The following is a 25,028-nucleotide window of genomic DNA, read 5'->3' as shown; positions in this document are numbered from 1 at the left end:
GCTCTGACGAGGCCCTGCCTACGTGGCACAGGTGATCACGTCCCCAGGATGTGACACTGTCACAAGGTCCTTGCCTCACAGAGGGATCAGCATGTGCAGCACCTCACACCCGTAACTGCTTGGAAGAGCTGCAGGATCGCCCAGAGTAACATCCCGGCTGCATGGCAACAAAGCTGCCGACTTTTTATTTCTAAAACTCAAAGCAGACATCTGTTTCTTGCCTTAGCCTAAAGCCTCGGCAAGGGGGAGCACCTCTTGCTCTTCACTGGCAAGACAGACTCAGCACTGTTGCAGAGACTTTCTCCACAGAGGGAAGTGCAGTGTGGTAGTGAAACTTTACCACTGTTTTTCTAACCTGCCCTAAGTGAGGAGTGAATCAAAAGCTTTGTGAGGCTTCAGGTGCCTCACCTTGAATTGGAATGCATTGTGTAAAATTCAAACACGTTTGTGGGAAAAAACTACAATGAATCAGTACTTCCAGCAACAAAGTAATGGATAAAAGAATGCCTAACGTGTGAGAATAAGGGGGGAGAAACCACAGCAAAACATCTCTAATTGTGGAATTCTCTTTTCACTAAGAACTTCCTACCTTTTTACTTCATGACCCCTAATCTTCTTTTCTTTGATTTCTCTGGTAAACTCAAAGAGTTTGTAGCCCTTTCCATTATAAACCAGAAAACTTTGCCTACCTGCACATAAACCTATAATAGAATGCTATCATTTTTCAGTTTGAGGTGTATTTCATATTGTTTAAATACCTCAGAACCAGTAGCGTATAATTGTAATTTAGTAAATAAATGCGTGGTTGCCCAAAATTAGGCTGAAATTTTAATAGTTATAGCCTATAAAATTTAAAGCCTACATGAAAAGTGTGATATAACTCACCTAGCACAGCCATTGCTTTTTTTTTATGAAAAGCAAGCCAGAAAACCAAGCTTTGTAACACTAGTAGGCCACTAAAACATGAAAGTTTGGGTTAGAGGAAAAATCTTTGTTGCTCTCTCAGAGAATCTGTAAAAGAGTTTAAAAGAAATCCTTTTATTCTATATAATATTGTAAGAGTATTGTACTATTCATTACTAAATTATATTACCCTTATTAAAAATTTTAGAAAGCTTTTTCAAGGAAGAGATTTAATCTCAGTATGCTGGGAGCAGGAATTTGTAGTTGGACATTTATTGCAAAGTGAGTGTGGTAATTAATGAAAACTTTCTGAGCAAATATGAAAGTCAGAAAGTACCTTCCATAATGCACTGTTCACACTTTCCCAGCATGTTCCTTCCCAGTTTTCATGTGAATGAAGAATTTTTTGTCATCTCACCTATCTTGTGAAGATGCAGAACGTGTATCCCAGTAAGGTTTTGCTAAGAAGATGAGCAAGCATAACTCCAACCCAAAAAAGTAAAATCCTGGGAAAAAACCATTAGGGAAGCAATCCCATACTAAGGTTTCAAACCTCATTGTCAGTTCAGTACAGGCACACATTGTTCATCAGCACTGTTGGCTCAAGAACCACCTTATCAACGTGCAGCCTGAATAAACATAGAGCCATCCACCTCCTTGGATCCCTCATTCCAGTTATGACACAGGGCTGCTGGTTATCACATAACCCAGGAGTATTTTTCCAACAAGGAGATGGCTGACACAGGCCAATTTGTTATTGCCATGCAGGATGAAACACATGCTGGAAGCAATGGGGAGATAATGACCAACTCCCTTTTCTTTCCCCTGCTTGCATCATTGGGAAGGCATGCCCGGGACACATCACCTGTGGTGGAAGTGTCACAGTGCTCTTTAGCATTCTGAGCATTGCACAGCCAATAACCAATCACAAAAAAAATATAGGAACAGTCTGGGTGATTCAGTAGAAGTGGGGCTGATGCCAGGAGCCATCAGCACTCAATAAAATGGTGATTCAGAAATGTATCGGAAGTTCACAAAAGAACTGGGAGGTGGATATCATTGGATAAGTCATTATGGATCACAGCAAAAGCCTCCCTGTTCAAATGTATCAAAACAGAGGGGGATAGACCAAAGTTTCTCTCCGGTCCATAGGGGAATGCTTAGAAGTCAATTCTGAAGTACAATGGAATAGGAAATTTTGGTTGCAATCCCTAGGAGTGGTGAGGAGGAAAAGGAGAAAGCCATCATTGTGGAAGGAAACAGTGAAAAGCCTCAGGAATCTCTCATGCAGGCAGAAAATTAAGATATCTCAGCCTTCGGTATCTTGAAAACTTTTTCAGTTTCAGGAATATCTATGAAAAAATACACCAAACAGAAGAGGGATTAGCACACTGTGAAAACAAGTGAAGAATCCCCCTACCATACTAACAGCAAAAGAAAAAAAAATATCATCTTCAAATAATAGGATAACCAGAGGACTATTGAAAAAGAGCTGTTTTCACTCTGGGTGAATCAAAAGTAGTTGGTGGGCAAAACTAGGCCTAATTCCCATACTTAATATCATGTAGTGCTCTTTCTTGTAGCTGTAAAAAAAAATCAAATATTTTTAGACTGAAAGTATTGAAAAAATAAAGTGAAAAATGTATATTCCTCTTAAAATTGTTTGGAAGTTCACATTACAGGTCAAGACCCAATTGTGCTGTTTAACCCTTAATCCAAGGAAAATAGGAAATACACATAACCAGAGCTGGGTAGGAATGCAGATAGATCCCTGTAGATCCGTGCAGGAGGGTTTAGTGTGTTTATAAGTTTGGTGGCTTATAAGTTATGATCTGTATTTCATTTTTATCCCTACATCAGAAGTTTCTTGGCAATGTAAAGGGCTTGTAAACCTCTTGCAAATATTTTGTAAACATATAGCCAGGGCGCAGGCAGCAATTAGGAGCTGGAAAGAAACATGTCAATTAACCTGGTAGCTTTAGCATCAACCTCCAGGAAAAGAAAAAAAACCCAAACCACACAAATAATTTTATATAGTTTCCATGATAGATGAAAATATTATCTCTCTTATCAACTTTTATGAAGATGCACATTTTAAAACCAGCTCTCCACATACATTAAAAGCTGACAGTCTTTAGGATGTTTAAAACTGAACTCAGAGTCTAAGTAATGCTGTAAAGACACTGTAGTTATGGAATTATTTTGCTTTTTTTTAGTCTATTTCGTGCTTCCATAATTTCAACTTACCTATTTGAGGCAATGGGTTTTCTGTGAAGAGAAAAATGAGGCCAAATGTACAGAAGTGAACTTTGGATTAAAGAGCAGCAAAAAATCTGCTGTTTGTTTTCCATACACCTACCTGCGGTCAAAACAACCAAGGGCTTATCCAGGACTTTAATTCAGAAGCAGATCCCTGGCAATTGGGTAAATATTAAACAAAACAATGGCCATCTCTGCAACCCATAATGATCTAGAACTAGGCAGTGTGAAAAATTGCTTTTAAGCAATGACTGGAACAACAACTCAAATGCTGACAGCTGGGGCAAAGGGCACCAGCAAACTGCTGGCCAGATGGCAGGCACTGGGCTGGATCAATTAGTCGAGGCTGGAAGAGTTATTTTATATTTATCTAATATCCTACTAACCCCAGGATTTTTTGTAGTCTTTCACGTTGTCAGAATGAAGATATATAAGCAGGTGGTTTAAAGATTTTTTTGCCACTATTCCATCCTTAGATACCTCCTGTTATGATGGAAAATAGGCTGAGAGTGGCAGCTACTTTGAGTGAAAAAAATGTTAAAATATTCACATCAAAATACAAACAGATTTTCAAAGGTGCTGAAACTCCTATCAATTCCAGCAATACTAATTAGTGTACTGGTGCCCTAGGATTAATTATTCCCTGGGTTCTGTTTGCCACCATCTCAAGGGACAAACCTCAATGGCCATTACTCCTCTTAAACAGGAGTAATGACAGATACATCCATCTTCTATAAAAAAAGCAGATTTTAAAAACTGCATTTAAATCACAATTCATTGAAATGATCTTTAAAATCTCAGTTATGTTCAGGATCTATTAATCAGCTAGAGACACTGAAAATAAATCAATTTAAATATGTTAAAGTGTGTATGTATTTTCAGGACAAAAACAGTGAAAGACATATTAAGCATATTAACATAAAAACATATTAAACTACATTTGGATTATAAACAAGTTAAATGTAGAAAAAGCTATTTTAATGGCACCGTGCAGGCTGATCTGCACTGGGAATTTGCAGCAATTCCCTGTAGGTGATTCCACTGGAACCTGACCCATCCAGTCAGCAGAGTGGATTATTACACATGTGGAGTGCTTGCTGATGCTCTGGCACACAAATGCCACATGTGCCTGCCACCATTGTCACATGCACTGTGAGAGCCTTTGATGTCTGTCTGCTTGCAGGGTGTCACATCTTTCCCAACTCACTGAAACAGAAAGGGATCAATCCAGCCTTTCTCAGGACACCTAAACATCTTTGGCTGCCTAACTCAAATCTCTCAGTTGTGCCTTAGTGAGTAGATCGAGTCTGGAGAATTCTTACCTCCTTGCCTGTTGGCTGCAGACAGTGACATTTTCTGCCTCGGTACCTCACAAATCTTCTTGCTTGCCTTTCCTTGTTTCCCAGCATTCATATTTGCTGTGGTAACCACAAATCCATCTGGTTTATTGCCATTTCACCGTCTGCTTTGTAGTTGTTTTTATCCCCATAAGCTGCCCATGATGATATTTTATTTTCCAGGCAGCACCATGACCCAATATTCACAAGAAAATTCAGAAATCACCACTGTAAAGAACAAAGTGTGATCATATGACAAACTTTAAGAGTTTTAATACCAAAAGCAACTCAAGTTTGAGGTATGAACCATGCTGAAATCCATCATCACTAGTGTTAGTAGATTATATGAATAATCTCTATGTATCAGTCCAGAGCCCTACTGATGCATTTAGCTACACATATATCTCCAGATTTTTCAAAGGCATGTATCTGATTTTTCCTGGCATTTAAATAATAGCCTGATTTTCCAGTCCTGCTGGGCAGACAACATTTTTAATTGCCTTTAATTTGCTGCAAATTCAAGCTCAGTTCATTTAGGATTCCCTTGTTTCTGTGGAATTGGAACACATGAAATGACACCTATTGTATCAAGGTATCTCTCGGATCAAACATCTTTATTTACACATGCAAATATCCAGCATGCTAATTAAGCACTTGACTAATTTCAAGAACATGTGACTAAGTCATACTGATGGTTGACCCATTTAGAAGCTTAAGAGCTTCTGATTGTAACAACAGAACAAAATATGGCTGTGTTTAGCTTTAAACCTTTTCCTATGCAGCATGAAGCTTTAATGGGCAAAATCAGGTTCCAAAATTGAGATTTTACTAACTGCCACTGGGTAGGTGCTTCAGACAATGCTGCTATAACACAGAGAACAAATGTAGAAAAACATTCATATGGGTGCTCTAACTTGAAATCAAATCTGCATTAACAGAAGAAAACTGTGTGTCTATGATGTGAAATCATTTTAATAATGTGGTTTTGAGGAGCAAACCCACAAAACTGAGGTATCCAGGATGCTCAACACATTTGAAAACCTCACTACTTGAAAAGTGCTGTATTTCTTACTCTATTATTGTTCTTTTGCTGATCTCAAGGAGTAGATGGCAGCTCTTTCTAGATTTAATATGAAACACAACTTCTTGATAGAGAAGAACGTGAGTACTGATTATGAAAAGCTATACATTATTAGAAACAATTAATATAGGTTAATTAAATTCTATTTTTGGTAAAAAAGGACTGGGTGTAAGACCACTAGCATTTGCTAACCCCCATACAAACCACAAAGGTTGAAGACAGCTGCTCCAAAATCACTGAAGTCATTCTCATCTATGGAGAATGAGAGAAGCAAAGAAAAGCATGTTTGAAACATATAAATTATTAATATTATGACACAGTTTTCTACATTTGAGGCAAATCCTTTTTTCTAGTACTTTGAATTGAGAGCTTGCCCTAATAACTACAGCAGATGGTGAAAAATGACAAAGTAAGGTTTCCTATCTGCCTTTTCCTGATTTTTTTCTACATGTTGTTTTCAAATTTTCTATGCATCTCAGCATCTCACTCTGTCAAATGGGAGCCCAGTGTGCTATTTCCCACAGAAACCACTTTTTATTCCCCCCTGCTTACCTTTTCCACTAGTGTTGTCCCCTCAATGATCCCTGAAAGTCCACCTCTTCTGAAGATACTGCATTTCAGTGTTTTCCATTAGATCTGGTGACTGAAAGCAAAAATTAAAAAGGCAAATTACTGAATTATAAACATCATCAAAGCTGCAAAATGTTTTCAGACCTATCTTACAGATATAGAGATGCCCAGTTTATCATTATCTATCTCTTCTGCTCACCACAGACCGTGTCCAACACCTCAGCACGTGTCACCCAGAGGCTGCCTGACCTTTCACAGCATGAATTTCATGGCTGTGTAATTGCCAGCTTGAGATATAAAACTGCTCTGGGTGTGTGCTGCCGCTTTGGAATCAGCACAGACAGAATCTTCTGTTTATTTATTTTTAAACTGGGCATTAATCTGTTGTTTCTATTCACAAATCTCTGGGTTTTTTCTAAAATAGAACAGCAACCTACTTCTCCTGACTAGGTAGGTGCCATACCTACCCCTCAATCCTCTGTCATGTTATTCTGTTTTGCTCTTTCCGTGCTGTTTCTGTGCCCTGGTGTATGAGGACACCAGGTTTGACAGCAAAAAGATAAGTGGAAAAGGCTCCTGAGGTACTGCAAATATACAAAGATTAGGTATTTATAAAAGCCAGTTACAATTTCAGGTCTTGAGAATAGATTCATTATATTATTCCATAACTGGTCTGCATGCAGCAGCTCAATTTGTTTCATGACTGAAAATATCAATTATATATCAATTATATTTTTATTATGTGAGCCTAAACCAGAATTTTTATGTTTTTCTTTCTGACCTTCTGTGGTATAATATGTATCCAAACCTCATCTCTAGACACATAATTTAGATAGTCTGGAAGACACAAATTTGAATATCTTTTGTAGAAGGGTCAATATGCCTCCCAATCCAGTGATAAGAGTTCTTATCAATAATAATTTTAATTGAGAACTGAGCACTCTCTCTCTTGTGCTTCTCTTTTCTGATCTTTTATTTTAAAAGTAATTTTGTCCCCCATGCTCTGTGCTGGAGTTAAATGCTCTGGCTCTGTAGTAGAGGCACTCAGGGTGTACATATGTTGTAGGGAGCATGGGAACATTTATAACCCTGATTTAATCACAGGCAGGAGGTAGGGACCAAGGCAGCCAGAGGTGGCTGATAGATGTAGGATGAAAGCTTGGGGTGCCTGTGGAACTTAATTAGCAAAGCAACAGGAACTCTTGACCTTCTACTTGACTAATTCTAGATCCTTCCCTTGGGTGTAAATCACTGAACTACATGTAAACTTTATTTACAGCACAATTGTGTGTGTGAGTGACACTGACCTTGTAAACCCTAAAACACACTTTAAATACAGAAACCAAATGCTAAGCACCATGTCTTTTAATCTCCCCAAATCTTAATTAAGGGTGAAGTGTGGTTTGGATCATGCCTCAGAAAGTCATGTGGCAGCAGAGAACCAGTCTCCCCAGGTAAATAAAGATGATTAATTCGGAATTGTTTGAAGTTTGTTTACTTAATGCAGATACATAACACGAGGCTCACACAGGCAAATAAGGTGCCGCAGGAAACAAATATCAAGATAGGAAAGGGGGGAAAGGAAATAAATGAAGACACTCACAGCCAGATCCCTGTGGGATTCAAACCAGCACTCACTGCTCTTTTCCCTGAAAAGACAAAAAATCAGAGCAAGATGAGAGACAAAAGCATTTGTGCCACACTGAGCTTGATGTGTGACCTTTCTTAGGAAATGCAGTCACTTGGTTTTAGTTAAGTTAAAGGGCAAACACTGTTTGCAATATGTGCCACTGGTGTTGCCACCTGCCCTGCCGTGGGTTTTGCTCTGGGGTTTGCATATTTTCTTAGCCAATATTTAATCTCTTCTTGTTTGTTTGTTCTTTATGCAGGCATACACATAGGTCTATGCACTTACATCCTTTCCTCTAGCATGTGAAAAGAAGGGGGGATAGGAAAGAGAAGTTTTTGCAAGTCACTCTTATTTTGAAACAGATTTGTGACCAGCAGGTTTATCTACACATATTGACCAGCTCAAAACTTTAGTGTTAAACTTTAAAGGAAAAAGCAAATATTAACTGTTCATGAAAATGTCCACATTTCCCCCAATTTGCTGGTTAAGTAAACTGAAATATTAATTACTGATTTTAAAAACTGTGTGTGGACACTCCTGATTTTAAATCTAGGTGTGGGAGGTATAATCTGATGATCTATATTTTGTATAAAACCATGAGAAATATAGGTGATAGTTTGTGCTCTTCTTTATGATGTTGGTTATCATGTTGAAGGAGAAAAGAGTCATGAAAGAAATGTCCCCATAAATAGTGAAGAAGAAAAAAAAAGCAGTTTGCTGTTTTTACTTCTGAGGAAAAAGTACAATTAGTGATATTTCCTGTGTAGTACAGACCTGAATTTGGGAGGTTTAACCCTCTAATCCATAGTAACACATACTAGATAAAGCAATTGTCAACTTTAAATAATGAGATGGACAATTCTTTATATATATTAAGAGAAAGAATGTAGATATAATCCTTCAGATACGGACTTTAAGATGGATTATTCATTTTGTTCAAAGGTTTTAACGTCAGAAATAGGGAAAAAAACAGCTTTTTACCACTTTTATCACCTGTAGCACATGCATTAGGCACCAAGCCGGGGGACATCCTACGTTATTATCAAAACTACTCATAATGTGTGAGTATAACCACAAAATTCAGACGTGGGTGGTTTTTTGAAGTTAAAAACTCCTGTCTCTGAAGAAATGCTCTTTACTATTGGGCACATATGAATTGTGAGCAGTTAATAAATCACCTGTACCCCATTCAAGGCACTGATACAAGAATGAGTCCACAGATCGCTATAAACTAATATAATTTATGCAGTTATATATTGGCCAGGTTGATTTTGCAATTTAAAACAATTTTTTTCCCCGCTGAAGCAAACCCTTCCTCACAAACTCCCTAAGCACGTGCAGTTTGCACAGTGCCGAGCCTGTAACTTCTTGTCACTGACCAACGCCTCCACCAGCAGCAGCTTTAGAAAGCTCCGGCATCTCGACAATGAAGTTACAGCCACAGAAATCCCTTTGGCAGCTCCATATTGGTTAATTTCTTCGCAATCACAAAGCAACCCCACAGCCCCGCCGCCCTCTGCCCCCTCAGCGTGACGGGTGGGCGTGGTCCTCGCCTGATTGACGTGCGCCTACACCAATCACAGCTGGCGCTGGCAGCTGGCAGCCACCCCATTGGCGGCGGGAGTAGCGGGGGGCGGGCTCTGGCGGAGCTGTAGTGCGGTGCCTGCCGCTACCCGCGGTGCTGCTGTCGGGCGCGGCGGCGGCGCTGGGCGCTCGGCGGTGACAGCGTGACCGGCCACGGCCCGAGCTCCGCGCCGCTGCCTCCTCGCTGCGAGCCGGCACAGCCCCTCCGCTCCCCTCAGCTCCCCTCCGCCTGCCTCCGCGCCGTCCTTCCTGCCTCGGGGGTCGCCGGAGACTGCAAAATGGCCGACGGGCGGGACGACGCCGCGGACCAGCTGAAGCACTGGAAGAACCAGCGGGGCTCGCAGGTACCTGCCGGGCATCGCCGCTAGCCCCGCGCCTCGCATCCCGAGGGGAGCCGCGGGGGTTCGGCGGGATGCGGCGCTCGGAGCGCCGGGCGGCCCGGGGCAGCGGCGGAGGGCGAGGCACCCTGCTCTGTCCCGTCCCGGCCTCGCCTCGCCCCCACGGGCTGGAGCTGCGCCCGGCACGCCGGGGCGCGGAGCGGCGGAGCTGCCAGCTGGCCCGGGCGACAGGGGCGGGCAGCGCTGCCGGGCCCCGGTGCTCCTTCCCGGCTCCTTTTCCCTGCGCTCGGGCCGCGGGTGGAGATGGTGCTGATTGTTTTCCGCCTTCAATCAGTTCGGGTTTCTTTTCTGTTACGTGGGATAGAGGATAAAGCGCGTTCAGCAGTGTGTGCAGGGCCAGCGGTTGGACTCGGTGAGCCTTGTGGCTCCCTGCCGACTCAGCATATCCCGCGTGGACTTGCTGACCAGACTGAAGTAAATGTTTTAAGAAAAAAAAACTTCCCGGTGAGGGTGGTGAGGCCCTGGCACGGGGTGCCCAGAGGAGCTGTGGCTGCCCCTGGATCCCTGGCAGTGTCCAAGGCCAGGCTGGACAGGGCTTGGAGCAACCTGGGACAGTGGAAGGAGGCCCTGCCATGGCATAGGGTTAGAATGAAATGAAATGGTTTTTAAGATTCCTTCCAACCCAAACCACTTCATGATTCTGTGAAGTGGATTGGGACAAGTGCTTGACTGAACTCATAAAGGCATGTAGCCATAGCATGGCACTCAGTCGTCTGAAGATGTAGAATAGACCCCGAAATATTTATGTAAATGTATAAATGCTGCAAGAGTTGATTTCCTTTCTTCTTCATCAAATCACTGTGACAGCTTCTATATGCTTTTTCTGACAGAAACGTGTATTTACAAATACACTTTCTGCTGGTTTTAAGCAGCAATCTTGCAAGATCCAAGTGGATGCCTCAGTTCCCACTGGAGCTGTTAATTCACCTTAATTTTATTTTTTTCCCTCTCTGTTTGCAAAGGTACGGTGTGAAAACTACCTGATGACTTGTGAATTCATCATATCCTGCCATGTGTCATTATAGTCCCTTTTTTTATCCATGTGTAATACTTTTTGTAGGGATGTCAGCTTTTCTCTAGTAATGCAGTATTTGAAAAGAGGCCAAGGTTAATTTGGAGATTGGGAGGCAACCCAAAGTCTGTGTTGCATAAGGAGTCATGAGACTTTAAGATAGAAAGTAGGGATGACTTATTAGAATTTTAAAGTGAGTTGTATAAGGTGCAAAGTATCAGTAATGCCTGGAAGTGAGTACTTTGATGTGCGCTGTTTACCACAGCAGTGACTAAAACTCTCCTGGCTTTGCTTCCCTTCTTTCTGTCACGGCAGGTTAGTGCTGGAATGAAGTACAGACTCAAAAGTTGTTATCTTTCAAGGTTTGGACTGTGTGCAGCTCCCAACTGTATGGAAACAGAGACATCAAACTCAGGTCCAAAAGTAGTGTAAGAATTCTTCTTTAAACTATGGTGTGTTTGTATGCCTCACATAACATTATCCTGAAACTAAAGTGAGTATCTCCTACCATTAAAATAATAAGTAGTATTTACTTCTAATGTGAACTCTAGAAGGTCTGTCTACACAAAGGAGACTGTACAGCCACAAAGCTGTTAACTTTTTTTATAGTCTTAATTTCACCAAGTTGTGGTTTTAGCAGCTGCTTCTGGTCGCCTTAAATGTTGGCATTATAGAAGAGTCTTGCCTCTAATAAATAAGCAGTGGAAAATACACTGAGAACAATTTGTACTCTTGCATTATTTCCAATGACAAACTGCTGATAACCTTTTGATTTAAGCAGATATTTCTTTGACCTAAAATACCAGTTTAGCTTTAAATAAAGTAACTTTCCTGTAAGTTTCTGAACATCATGTTTGTTTGTAAGCAGTTCCATATTGTCTTTTTTAAAAGTTGATGCAGATTTCAGTGTAGGTTGAGGATTCCAGGCATCCCAAAGGAGTTGGATTTATGCTTAAAGCTTTATGCTAATGAAGTGGTGAAGGAAGAATAAAGAACTTGTATATTTTGGGAATTCAAGCCAGCTGGTGTAGCGTGCGTTGCACATTAGTAAGAACACAGTGGAAATGCACCTATCCTGCTAAATGCCTTTTATGTGGTTATTCATGGACCTGAGTGAAACAAAGGTGTCTGTAACTCCCTGTATTCTCTGCCTCATCCAGAGCTCTGGGTGTGGATGGGAATAATTGTTCTTTCCCTGCCTCTGTGGGTTACCTCTTGTGGGGTGAGGGTCTTCCATCCGATGGCAATTTTGTCTGTTTACAGTAATGAACCCCTTAAAGCAGAGCTTAGGTTGTCAGGATAAGAATTGGAGCCCCATGAAGTCCATGTTAGAGTGGTGAAGGCTTTTCTCATCGAGAATTGCTTTTTCCTTCTCTCCACCATCCCTTTCCACTTACAGAACTTTAAAAGGAGGAGAACTAGTTGGGAGGGGTTGAGGGAGTTGGTGCTGGCATGGTTCAGGTGTGCAGATGCTTCATCTCACACCTTCAGGATGGTGTGAATAGAGAACCCATAGGGAATTATGTCAGTTCAGTGCAATATGGGATGGGTTTATTGTTAACTGGTCACAATCTGTGACTCTGCTATTTGAGCTCACCCCGTTGCAAATTTTTTCTTTATTTTCCCTTTTTTTCCCCTTTGTCCATACCTGTTTTCTGTTCTTTTAAGTCCTTTACAAGGCTCCTAGCAATAAAAGTACTCCAGGAAAAACTGAAACCTGTGACTATCAGGTCTCTGGAGCTGATGTACCTTTCTCACTACATTTTCTACAGTATGCAGTAAAATAGGAGTATTGCCTTAGAGGAGCATATAACCCTATATGTGATGCAGATAGTCTTTTCTTCTGTGGGTTTTTGGGGTTTTTTTGTTTGGTTTTTTGGGTGTTTTTTGGTTTTTTTTGAGAAAGTAGGAGTGCACTCAGTTATAGCACAGGTGTTACTTGAAGTTGCAGGACATTTCCTGGCAGTGGAGCTGCTTAGGGCTAGTGTTAATCTTAGTCCTTCCATGGTTCAGGAGTGTAAAATGATGATTCCTCGAGTGTTCCTGCTTCTCTTGTTTTCCATAGCTCTTCCAGACCAACACTAATCATGGAAACCCCCTTCTAGTCAGCCTGTACCTTTCTCCTTATGCCTCTGTCTCTGTACTGACATTACCTCTTTCATCTTCCTCTCCTTTCTCCCTTATTTTCTAGCAGCTGCCCCTTTTTTTGGCTTTTTTTTCCCATCCCATATTTCTCTTGAAGCAAAATCAATAGTTTTAAGAAGAAATACTTCTGAACCATGGAAAACATTGCTGGATTTTCATGACTTGAACTCCCCTTAAGTTGCCCCTAGACACAGCACTGTGATGTAGGTAAACATCTGTATTTTCTGTAACTTCCTTCAAAATCTGAAGTCGCTTTGCCATCTTCTTGTTGATATGTTCTGTGACATGTAATGGTTGAACAGTCCTGCACAGTGTGTGGCTCAAATCCTTAAATTTCTGGTGTTGATACTGACTCTTGCTTCCAGAAACCAGATGTCCTGACCACGGGTGCTGGGAACCCCATTGGGGATAAGCTGAATATTATGACAGTGGGGCCACGGGGACCTCTTCTTGTCCAAGATGTTGTTTTCACTGATGAGATGGCTCACTTTGACAGAGAGAGGATTCCTGAGAGAGTTGTGCACGCAAAAGGGGCAGGTATGCTTAAAATCACTTATTTTCTCTGGGTGGAATTAAAGAGCTTTTGAGTTAACATGTAGACTGTGACACATAAATTACATTGTTGTCTATAATTTAATGTTACTAGCTATAATAAATCTATGTAAACAACAGTGGTAAGGCTTGGTTTAAAAGAACTCAGTGCCAAAACTTGAAGCACTGAATAATTGTTTACAAAGATGAGAGAAAATGTGGTTATAGCCCTTCAGTTTTTACTGTATTTGCTGTAGTCTCTGTTTTCCTCTATCTGTTCCCTCCTATCTCTATTTAATGTTGTTTGCATGCTATTTAATAGAGTATTTGGCTGCCTCCTGATCTATGTCTGCCAAAGCAAGATGATGATCTAATATTTCAATTTAAAAAACCTAAACCTTTAATAAAACTATTATTGATCTTAGTAAAGTAGAATTAGTACCCTGGTTTTTGTTATGCATTGCCCTAGAAGGAGCAGGTGTGGGGCTGTATTTATAATGTGAATGTACATGGGAAAAGTTCCTCTGTGGGGGAGGGAAGGGTTCTGTTGCTTCACCCATCTTACAGGTGCACCAAAAATTCTGCAACACAGAGCAGGTTTAAAGAAACCCTGCCTTGCTCCCAGGTAAATACACAGATTTTGGCAGAAGGGCATCTTCTGTGCTGCTGCTGGGAGCTGCTAACAGTCAGTTAAGGAGGAGAGAATCAGCTCCATGCAAATAGTTTGTGTTAAATAAATTTCATTTGGTGAAAGTAAATTGAGTGTTTAGGGCGTGGGTATGAACTGCTGTATTTCCATGCTTCCTTTTGACTTAAAATTGTGTTAATAGCAGATCAGCTGTGAGTGGACAGAAGGTACCTAGATCTGATATTTTGCAATTGCTGTTCTTCAGGGGCCTTTGGCTATTTCGAAGTCACTCATGATATCACCCAGTACTGCAAGGCAAAAGTGTTTGAGCACATTGGGAAAAGGACTCCCCTTGCCATTCGCTTCTCCACTGTTGGTAAGGCTCTAAATTTACTGTGTGTCTGTTACATGGGTGCTCTGGTAGCAGTGTGTGCATTGTGGGGCACTTAAAGGTGTTTGAAATCCTTTCTTCCAGCCAGTTCCTCCTCTCTGAATTTCATTTAAATGGACTACCTTAAGTAGCTTTTGCCCCTTTCTGTCAGAGCTCTCTGGAGACAGTTTTCTGTCTGAAATGTGAGAGGGAGGGCAGCCCAAGCTGGTTTCTTTCTGACAGAAGGGTTGCTTTGTTCCTGGCTGGATCACAATCAACACTTGCAAGTTAAATACCTGTAATCTCTTATGCTGCAGGAATGTTTTGGGCATGAATGGTGTAACCTAAATACTGGGCAAAGAAAAATAAACAGTCTTCCATAAGTAAACTCTGGTTTCTTAAAGATTGGAATGCACAAACTAACAAAATCTCAAATGCTATTTGTTAAAGCACCCATGGTAGTCAATAGCTCATCTGATAGGAAAATTACGATTAATGATGTGCATGTGTTTAAAAGCAAAGGAATCCTAATGAGGATTCAGTTCTGGAAGTATTAAAGAGAAAAAAGTCCACCAAGGCTCAAGGAGCTGCTGATTTTGGGCCTTGGCTGTTCCCTACGTTAAATTCCCTAGGATTTAGGGAGCCTTGCGTGTTGTACAGGGTAGGGACAGGGATCTGGGTTGGATCTGTGGAGTGCTGCTGGAGCAGGTTGTTGGATCCTTCCCTTCCCTCTCCCTGCCCTGTTTGGACATGTTCCCTCCCTGCTGTTCTGGGACACTCAAGGTTTTTAACGAGAGAACGAGCGTCCTACTGATTTCATCACAGTGTTCAGCATCAGCTGTTCTGAGCACTTCTGGATCACTTCTGCCCAGGTGTCGTGCTAGGCACTTGTGCTCTGGTCTGAATTCCTATTGAAAATCCCATCCTGGGTGAAGCAGGAGTAATTAAAAGGATTACAGTTCTTCCATAGGTTTTTTTATTAGGCACGCTGGTTAGATTGATACCTTCTGAATGAGAGCTTTCCCACTGGGATTTGGTGCGCAGAAACAAATGTGGTTTTAGATGATTCAGCCTTATAATCTGATGATGTCTCTCTTAGTGATAATAAAAATTCCACTCTTAATTGGTTCAAGGGAATATACTTGGTTTTTACTTCTTTTGACTGTGGCCTGACTGTTTGGCTGGGTTCACACTTTGAAAACTCACAGTGCCTGAAGTATTGTTGAAAATACTTGTAAAATTCCTTGGTGTAGGCAAGACTGCAATAAACACTGTCCTTTTAGGAGTTTATGACCTATTTTCAAGTTATATTTCTATGCATTTCATACCCTAACACTTCTATGTTCATGTATTTCTCCAAGCTGGAGAATCTGGCTCAGCTGACACAGTTCGTGACCCCCGAGGCTTTGCCATGAAATTCTACACAGAAGATGGGAATTGGGATCTTGTGGGAAATAACACTCCCATCTTCTTTATTCGGGATGCAATGTTGGTGAGTAAGCACCAAAGCTGAGGGTACTTTGGGAGGGAGTTCAGAAGTACATTTACCTCTTGTTCTGGCTTCACTGAGAAGGAAAAGCTGCTGTTTTGACACACTTTAATTTTGTTGTTTGTCAGATGGTCTGAACATTTTTTACTTGGAAAGATGCTCTTAAAGAAAAGCAAATTCAAGAACTAAAGCTTGATAACTTACATGGTTTTGTACTTTTCACTTGAGCTTCCGCTTTAAAAGTTTCTTGCAGATTCTTTTTATTAAATCTGATTTTTTTTTGTCTTTTAGCATAAGTTTAACAGCATTTAGTAGAGAGGCTTTCCTTGAGTGCAGGAGTTCTGCACAGATATTTTATAGTGTTTCTGTATTCATTTATGAGTCACATAAATATAGATACACAAATCCAAACAGTTTTATCTCTCACCTTATCAACCACAATATGAAAACACTCTTTATCTCTGAACAGCCTGTTTATTCTAATTGTAAAGGTTTGGCATTTCCCTAATTCTGCATGTCTGTGTATGAATCTGGTTGCAGGAAGCATATGACAGTAAAAGATTTTTTTCAGTGATCTTACAGCTTTGTCTTTAATATTTTTTTTTTTCCCCCTCTTTTTCCTCCTCCACTTCTGGACAAATTAGTTTCCATCCTTCATCCACAGCCAAAAGAGGAACCCTCAGACTCATTTGAAGGATCCAGACATGGTGTGGGACTTCTGGAGTCTTCGCCCTGAATCTTTGCATCAAGTAAGCTTATCCTTTGGCTTTATTTTATATGATTGGGAAAATAATGTTGTGACAGCAGTTTTTTAACTCTCTCTTTTCCATGTTTGATCTAGAAGTCTACATAGTCTTATTTATATTTTATTTAAATATAATTTTAAATTATCCATGCTTGCCTGGAAATCAGTTTTATTTCATGAACACTTAAAACTTAAACTAGAAATTCCTCAAGGAATTCCTAATAACATTACCATAGCTCCCAGCAATGCCAATTAATGCAATAAACAAGCTTAGTATGGGATGCTGACTTTATCCTTGATCTGCTGAGCCCATTAATGGTGTTTGATCCTTCTCCTCAGGTGTCTTTCCTGTTCAGTGATCGTGGCATTCCCGATGGCTATCGCCACATGAATGGCTATGGATCACACACTTTCAAACTGGTCAATGCTGATGGAGGAGCAGTTTATTGCAAATTCCATGCCAAGGTATTGATCTTTTTTTTTTTTTTTAATTTTTATTGGAACTGTACGTCATATTGGATAAAAACCATTAAAATGCTCTGTGACTTTTCAAGTTTAATTGAGAGAATTGTTTGTTAAACAAGGTGTCCTTTTTTAATATCAGTTTCATACCTTTAACCAATAGAAGAGGCATCATTGTTCTTGTTAACACAGTAATGATGTACAGTCTGTAAAAAAACCTTATTTGAGGATTTGCCTCGTGTTATTTGAGCTCCATCAGTGAACTGATTTTTATCTTGGAGGCAGGTGTTGACTGTATTATAATTCTGAACTCAAGTTGTTGGAAGGTGGACAACCTCATTCTTGGATTGTGAATCTTGTTAAAATTCATTCTGGTTAATGATTTCTGTAATACTTCCTGCATGCTGTAACTGGTGCTTTTGTTGCTTTTAGACTGACCAGGGCATCAAAAACCTTTCTGTGGAAGAAGCAGGAAGATTGGCTTCTACTGACCCTGATTATTCCATACGGGACCTTTACAATGCCATTGCCAAGGGGAACTATCCTTCCTGGTCCTTCTACATTCAGGTTATGACCTTTGAAGAAGCAGAGAAATTCCCATTCAATCCTTTTGATGTGACTAAGGTATGTCTGATACTGCTGTGAATATTCAGTTTCAGGTAGTTTTTAAGTGTGTTCTTTGTTGTAGAGCCACGATGAGCCAGAAATTCTGGAGATGAAATTGTAGTCATGTTATATCTGATGTTACTCTTCCTCAGGGAAGTATGGATAGGGCTTGATTCCAGGCCTGCAGATCCCATAAGTGTGATCTCAGATCACAGTCACACCCTGAGCCTTGCTGCTCTTAATTTGGTCCCCCTCCCAGTAGCTTTTCCTAGGAATGCATCATTGAAAGATGCTGACATAAACTTGAGTTTCTCTTTTTTACCTCTAACACTGCTCTCCTTATGTGGCTAAAGACCTTTGAACTTAAAAGTGCAGCTCAGATGGCAAAGAAAAGTCCAGTTAAGCCAGTTAAGCATTTTGAAGGAGCTGGAAACATTTGTGCCACCAGTTCCACCCACACCCTGCTTCCCTAGGCAGCTTTTCAAGGGCCTGCGGGTATTTCATTCAAGTGCTCAAGTGCTGAGATTATGCTGGGATGATGAAATAAGTTGCATTAATAGTCTCTATTAATTGCAAAAGGCTTCTTAAAATAAGACATTTCTCAATGTTTGTTAGGAAAAAAAAGAAACTCAGTAATTGATTTTCTCAATTGAGACTTAAGTCAGGCAAATTTTGCTCGGCAATTAAGCTGCATAATATTGTAATAATGTTGATTTTAATGGATGTGTGTCACTGTCCTATAGGTTTGGCCACATAATGACTACCCTCTCATCCCTGTGGGAAAGCTGGTCTTGAACAGGAATCCTGTCAACTACTTTGCAGAGGTGGAACAGATGGCATATGACCCTAGCAACATGCCCCCTGGAATCGAGCCCAGCCCTGACAAAATGCTGCAGGTAAGCAGGAGCTTTGACCTGCTGAGCATTGGTTACTTTGCTGCTTGTGAAAGCTTGGCATTGACATGCCCCCCTCTTGTCCAAGTGGTAATAAATGTTTGTGGTCAACGTTTTAGGGACGTCTCTTCTCGTATCCTGACACCCACAGACACCGCCTGGGCCCCAACTACCTGCAGATCCCTGTGAATTGTCCCTTCAGAGCCAGGGTGGCCAACTACCAGAGGGATGGGCCAATGACTGTTACTGACAACCAAGGTAGTCAGGAAAACAGCTTTCAAGATAATCATTTTTATGCATCTTGTGTCTTTTGTGACTGTTTCTCCCAGAGCTTCACAATTCCCAGACATGGGCCTTCAACAGAAGGCGTTTTTTTTAAGAAAACCCACGGTCAGATAAATTCAGTAATGTCCCTATTTATGCTTCTTTAAAGACTCTAGAAACATGCTTATTAAAGGTCACTTAATTGGAAAAGTTCTAAATTGTTACTGATTTGAAATGAAGAAATGTGTCAGAGAAATATTTATACCTAAGTTAATTACTACTTTGTTTCTGCATGTAGGCAAAATCTAATCTAAAAATAATAGAGATGGACTAAATGTCTTTGAGAAATCCATGTTTAGATTTTTTAAAGAGTGACTTCTGTATGCTCAGTCAGCTTCACTAAACTGCTTTGCTTTCAGATTTCTGAGAGATTGCGAAAGACAAAAGTGAAAATGCCAAGAGTAGAGCTGTAATTTCCCCTCTGTTGAGCTGCTTCTCTTCTGTCAAGGTTTGCCCAAGAGTGGCTGTTTTATACCTGAGAGTAAACAAGGATGTACTTAAGCTGTGGCTCATGCCAAAATATGTGTTCCCCTGGGCTATGAGTTCAGACACTTGCTGAGGGAGGAGAGGGAAATATTTGAAAAACAGGAACTTGAGAGCAGCTGCCCTTGTCCCAGAACAGATAATAAGTTTATTTTTATGCAGTTCCCTATGTTCCTCATGTGTTTAAAACGGACCCCCTTACACAGGAAAGCATTGCAGTACTGCAGATATGCAAATGACAGTGTTTTTATACTGCCTCAGACTTTAACCATGACTTTGTCTGTTACAATTGAGCAATATTGCTGTGAGAGTGGCCAGATATTCTTATTTCTGAAACCAATTTTCCCTTTTTAAATTTGTTTTTAAGAAGCTATGGAAATGCTCTCTGTAGCAAGTGCTGTTAAGTACTGGCTTGAAGGTGTTGACAGAAAAATACTGTCAACTGTTTCTAATAAAACAAATTGTCACTGAGTTATCAATTTAGATTCTTCAAGCAAAGAATATCCTCTGTCTCCTGACTTACCTGAGAGCGCTGCCATCTGATTATTTTGGTTTGGGGATTTTTTTTTTTTTTCCCCCAGGTGGTGCCCCTAACTATTACCCAAACAGCTTCACTGGTCCTGAGGATCAGCCGCGGCTCAAGGAGAGCCGCATGTTTGCCTCGGGAGATGTGCAGCGCTTCAACAGTGCCAATGAGGACAATGTCACCCAGGTGAGCCTCTGGACAAGCTCTGTGTTGCTTGGCACACGAGGAGCCTGCAGGGTGGGTGTTAGTGGGAATTCTCACTGAATTGGAAATCCATATATTGGGCATTGTTATGTAGAGACTGTGACTCGTCTTCCTGCCATTAGTGTGTGGAGAAGGAGGTGTTGTCAGGTTTGCCAAAGAAAAACCTTCACAGATTGGCTGCCTTTTATACATTTAGAGTATTTTAAGTGTTGCCTGACTAAGTGAAAGCTATTCTTACTCCCTTGCTGTTGGGAATTTCAAAATAAACCCTTTTTTCCAATGGCCAGGTACGAGAATTCTACCTCAAGGTGCTGAACGAGGCCGAGCGCCAGAGGCTGTGTAAAAACATTGCAGATAGTCTGAAGGATGCCCAACTCTTCATTCAGAAAAGAGCTGTAAGTGCCCTCTTAGGGGTTTATTCCAGGTTTTCTACCAGTTTAGTAGCTTTGTTATAATGGCTTCTGGAAAGGAAGATCAGGAATTCTCGGAGAAGGCAGAATTTCTTCTTACACTGGAATTCTCATACTTACCTAAGTGCCTATTTACACATATAACATCAATATGTAACATGTTAAAGTAACTTCTTCCTGGGGGGCAGAATGGGATAGATGTTGAACATGTGTTCAGCTTGGTGTTTCAAAAATCAGATTACTGTCAGAGTAAGGTTTTGCTCTAAACAAGGAAAAGGCAGTGAAGGGTTGGATCTTTATCCTTCCCAGGGCAACTTTGTTTAAATTGGGAGTGAGCTCTGTGTGAGATAACAGAAATAGTGTTTGAAGATGTCCATAGCTTGTTTCTGACTATTAGATTTATTCTTCCGTATGATACCAACGGCTTTCAGACTAGGAAATGTGGGAAAGAATCCATTTGAAATGGAGGAAAAAATTCTTGTTGCCTTTTCTGTTTTGTCTTCCTGTTCAGGTGAAAAACTTCACTGATGTCCATCCTAACTATGGTGCCTGTATCCAGGCTTTGCTGGACAAATACAATGCTGAGAGTGGGAAAAAGGTATGGTGATCATTTTTGTGGCTGAATTTTTACTAGCTGTGAATTTTTTTTTTTTTTTGATTACCCACCCTTTGTAATGGCAATGAAACATTTCCACGAGCCTTTCCTGGGCTCAGAGCTTGCTCCAAAGAGTAACAACTCTGTCAATTCAAACACTCCTTTTCTCCTGAAGCTCTCTGCTCTAACTGGGGCTCACTCTGTGTGTGTGTTGCTTTGCTTGCAGGATGTGATCAGAACTTACACACAGTCCACAACCCGCATGTCTGTCAAGGAGAGATCCAACCTGTAAATCCACAGAGATTTGCTTGGGATTTCACATCTTCCCACCTGCACAAGAACCTGTCCAACACTTTAATGAATGTAACAGACTCGGGCCCTAGCACAGGAGTGTTCTGCAGGGGTGATTTGCTGAACTGGAAACCAGGTAATACAAGCTCCAATCCTAGTGCCTTTCAACATTAGTGCTTTACTGCTTGATAACAACTTCTGGGATTTTTAAACAACTTGTGATTTGAAATTGTCTTCGTTTCTAGGAGCAAACAGAAATTTAATTAAAATACTGCTTCATATATTTGTTGTAAAACTGTCCTGGCTCAATCACACAGTAGAATTTCTGTAAGGGCAATGTGATTGCCCTCATGGAGAAATTTGTTAATGTTAAAAAGTTGATGCTGTTCAGTATTTCTAATAATTATCTGTATGTATTTGCAAACACATCCCTTGAATATCATTTTTGGCCTTCCAGAAATAAAATGTTATGCATTGGTTTGGACATACCAACATTTTACTCATTCCTTATAATAGAGATAAAACTAACAACAAAATTTAATCTAAATACAGTTCAGTTTTATTCCCAACATACATTTCAGCATGATCTTTGCTTACTAATGCCATGTTGGGATATAACTGACATCAGGGAGGTAGCAAAGGATAGTTTTTTACTCCATGCACTGTGCAACTGAATTGATTACACCTTACAGTCCTTTCAGGGATAGGGGAGTAAATTGTTCTTCTACTCTGTAAAAATTTAAATGGAAAATATTCACATGCTCAGTGTTTGAGAAATGAACCTTCAAATGCATGAATGTTGAAATTCAAGCTCAAGAACTTCTAAAACTATTCCCAGTGGTTGCTGAAATTTTTACTGCAATAATCTGCTATTGCTATTTCTTGACCAAGCCAGAGCTAATTTTCAGGGTTATCCTTTAATTAAAGCAGCATGTTTGTATGAACACATATAGAAAATATGCCTAAAACCAGATTGTGAAGAACTAACTGTGGTAGAGGTGCAGTAAAATAATATGAATTGATAACCTACTGTTTTCTGGGATTCCATTGGATTTTTACCTGATCAGGCATGTGGAGTTACATGACTGGGTGGGAATATTTCCTGCTGGAACAGAGGATCCTAACTCTTTCTTGGAAAAGACTAAACAAGGCCTGATCTTCTAATTTGGGCTGTGTCTGCTGAGTGAATTATCTTGTTGTCTTCTTTTATTTCTGAAATAAATGGCATTAAAAATCTCTTGGCATCGTGTTTTCTGTGCAAATGTCTTCAAATGGTTTGTTTTAATCTAGGAAGTTCCTATATCCTTTCATCTGTTTTTCTGGAGATGGTGCAGACACTGTAGGTTGGATGTACTTTTTGCAGCTGCCTTTGTTTTAAAAAATCACATTTCAACCCCACAGTTGTGCTTAAATGACTTAAATGATCTTTGCTGCTAAACTGGCCATGACAGGGGTGGTACAGAAAACTTGGCTTTTCCCAAAGCTGTGGAGAGCACTAGGGCAACACTGGTAGAACAATAATGCTATTTCTTAAAAAAAAAAAAAAAAAAATCCATTTAGAGCTCCTTACTATGAGAATAGACCGTTGACATGATCCAACCTCCCTCTTGTTTTGATTTGTTTTGATTTTGTGTTCAATTAAAATCAAATGTTCTTTTGACAGGTTGTTGCAATATGATTTCAGTGATCTGTTGAGGAGAATTGCTGAGCATTTTTATGTTACTGTTTTATTTTGGATGCACATCTCCAGCAGTGGATCTGGGAATGAATTTTAAACTAATATTTTGGAAATTACAGCTTCTCCAGGAGTGCCTCTCCTTTCCATGGGCCTTCTTTCCTAGATTATTTTCTTTTCCACAATATCTGAACTTGAATATCCAAAAAACGCGAGCAGATTCCAGAATCACATTTGTTGTAGTGAGCTGTGCCAGGAGATGAGGAAGTTCATGGGATTGCTAAATGTTATGTGGGGAGAAAAAGGGTGAGGTAGGTTTGGGTCAGACTTGCAGTGCTTTAAAGATGTTGGGAAAAGCCCTGATTTCCTTTCCTGAACGCAGCTCATTGACTGGAGTTGCCTGCTAAGCAGTGTGTAGCTATCCATAAATTTAGCATCCAATAAACCAGTCTTGTTGTTTTGCCAAATAATATCCCATACCTGTTGCTGACCTCGGAGAAAAAGGCTGTTTGGAGATGTGATCCATGAATTCTCCCAGGCAGGTGAGTCACCATTTTCTCACAACATGTTTTATGAGGGTGATGAGGCCCTGGCTCAGGTTTCCAAAAATGGGTGCCACATCCCTGGAATTGTTCCCAGGGCTCTGAGCAACCTGGGATAGTGGAAGATATCCCTGTTCACTGCTGGGGGTTGGACTGGATGAGCCTTCTATGATTTTTCTGTGCTCTTGAGTTCAGTGTGCTGTGGGGTTTGGGCTCCAGCACTGCAGAAGTGAATCCATGCAGTGGTGGTGTGTGTTCTTATCTCTTGTTGATAGCAAATGGCATGAAGGTCTGCAGTGCATGGCAAAGGCTGACCTTGCCCTTCAGGTACTATTGCAGAGCTCATGTGAAGTGATGTTTGGGATCAAAGTTGTGTGGTTGTGACACAGGTCATGCCTTGCAGAGGTGACTTCAGCATAACCTCCACTCTCACAGCAAGGATTAAACCTCAGCAGCTGCCTAAGGCCATTTTGGACAGAACTGGGAAAAGAACTAAGGCTCTAATTTGATTATTGTAGATGAAGTGAAGGCAGTTTTGCCATGCTTGTGGCATTCAGGATGATTCCAGTTGTGGGGATCAGTGAGACTGAAGATTCCCCCAAAAAAGCCTTATGTTTGCAAAAGGTGGTAAAATGGTGCCTTGCTGCACAGCCTGGGAAAGCAGATCAAGGCTGAACAAAGAGACTGGTGTAAAAATAACAAGTAAAATATTTGATAGTTGGCTGTTAATGATGACACTTTTACAGCCTAGATTGCTGAGCAAAACCTGTGTGGTTTAATTGTGTGATGAAAGCTTGGACTTGGTCACTTTGGGTGGAATTCCAAAGTCAAACTCCAACCCCAGAGTAGAAATCTCCCTGCACTGCAGGCCCTCAGGAGCTGGGCTGAAATTTGTTTTTACATCATACACTGAAGCTTGATAAACTGATAGTTGTACTTTTGTAATGAAATTTTTTTTTTTTTACATCCTGCTACTCAGAGCAAAGTAGCTGGATTGAAGAGGTCAAGGAAGACAATGTCTTCATTGTTTCTTACAAACTTCAGAGCTGTTCACCTTAATCCATTTCATTCAAATCACTGTAAGATTCTGAAAGGCTTTTTGCATAGTTGCAGTCAAAGTTGGATCCAGTGATTCTATGATTCAAATACTGTAAATCTCTAATGTACCAAGTCAGAGGAAAAAATTTCCTGTTTCACAGCATGTGATGAACCACAGCAATCCTTTATATAGATTTGTTGTGTCTGTTAATTTAGGTGTTTATTCCTTGTCATTTCTCTCAGGTTCCCCATTTTTAAACTTTGACCAGGATTGGGAACTTTGGTTTGTTTGGTTTT

The 25,028-nt window shown here is 40.6% G+C and overlaps 1 protein-coding gene and 1 long non-coding RNA gene across 3 annotated transcripts; one reads left to right on the top strand and one right to left on the bottom strand.

Moving 5' to 3' along the window:
* Nucleotides 1–2,262: 2,262 nt before the first annotated feature.
* LOC146436917 (uncharacterized) lies at nt 2,263–9,296 on the bottom strand. 2 transcript variants are annotated; one of them, XR_014852782.1, is made up of 7 exons: nt 9,091–9,296; nt 7,754–7,799; nt 6,618–6,734; nt 6,133–6,223; nt 5,333–5,832; nt 4,150–4,368; nt 2,263–3,316 (listed from the first exon to the last, which is right to left on the bottom strand). It is a non-coding gene; the product is annotated as an uncharacterized LOC146436917 (long non-coding RNA). The 2 variants fall into 2 exon arrangements; XR_014852781.1 differs by having other exon boundaries at nt 4,150–5,832.
* A 143-nt stretch (nt 9,297–9,439) lies between these two features.
* On the top strand, nt 9,440–22,712 carry CAT (catalase). Its single transcript, XM_085063313.1, has 13 exons — nt 9,440–9,708; nt 13,285–13,456; nt 14,344–14,454; nt 15,810–15,940; nt 16,582–16,686; nt 17,022–17,147; nt 17,577–17,768; nt 18,494–18,646; nt 18,763–18,901; nt 20,032–20,162; nt 20,468–20,575; nt 21,102–21,188; nt 21,412–22,712. Exons 1-13 carry the CDS (start codon nt 9,643–9,645, stop codon nt 21,475–21,477), a joined length of 1,587 nt encoding a protein of 528 aa, XP_084919439.1. The 5' UTR covers nt 9,440–9,642; the 3' UTR covers nt 21,478–22,712.
* The last annotated feature ends 2,316 nt before the right edge of the window (nt 22,713–25,028 follow it).

This window comes from Lichenostomus cassidix, chromosome 5 (genome assembly GCF_008360975.1).
Source record: "Lichenostomus cassidix isolate B80296 chromosome 5, HeHo_3.0, whole genome shotgun sequence".
NCBI classification, from domain to species: domain Eukaryota; kingdom Metazoa; phylum Chordata; class Aves; order Passeriformes; family Meliphagidae; genus Lichenostomus; species Lichenostomus cassidix.
Note: the sequence above shows the minus strand (reverse complement) of the source record. Positions and strands in the feature narration are given on the sequence as shown.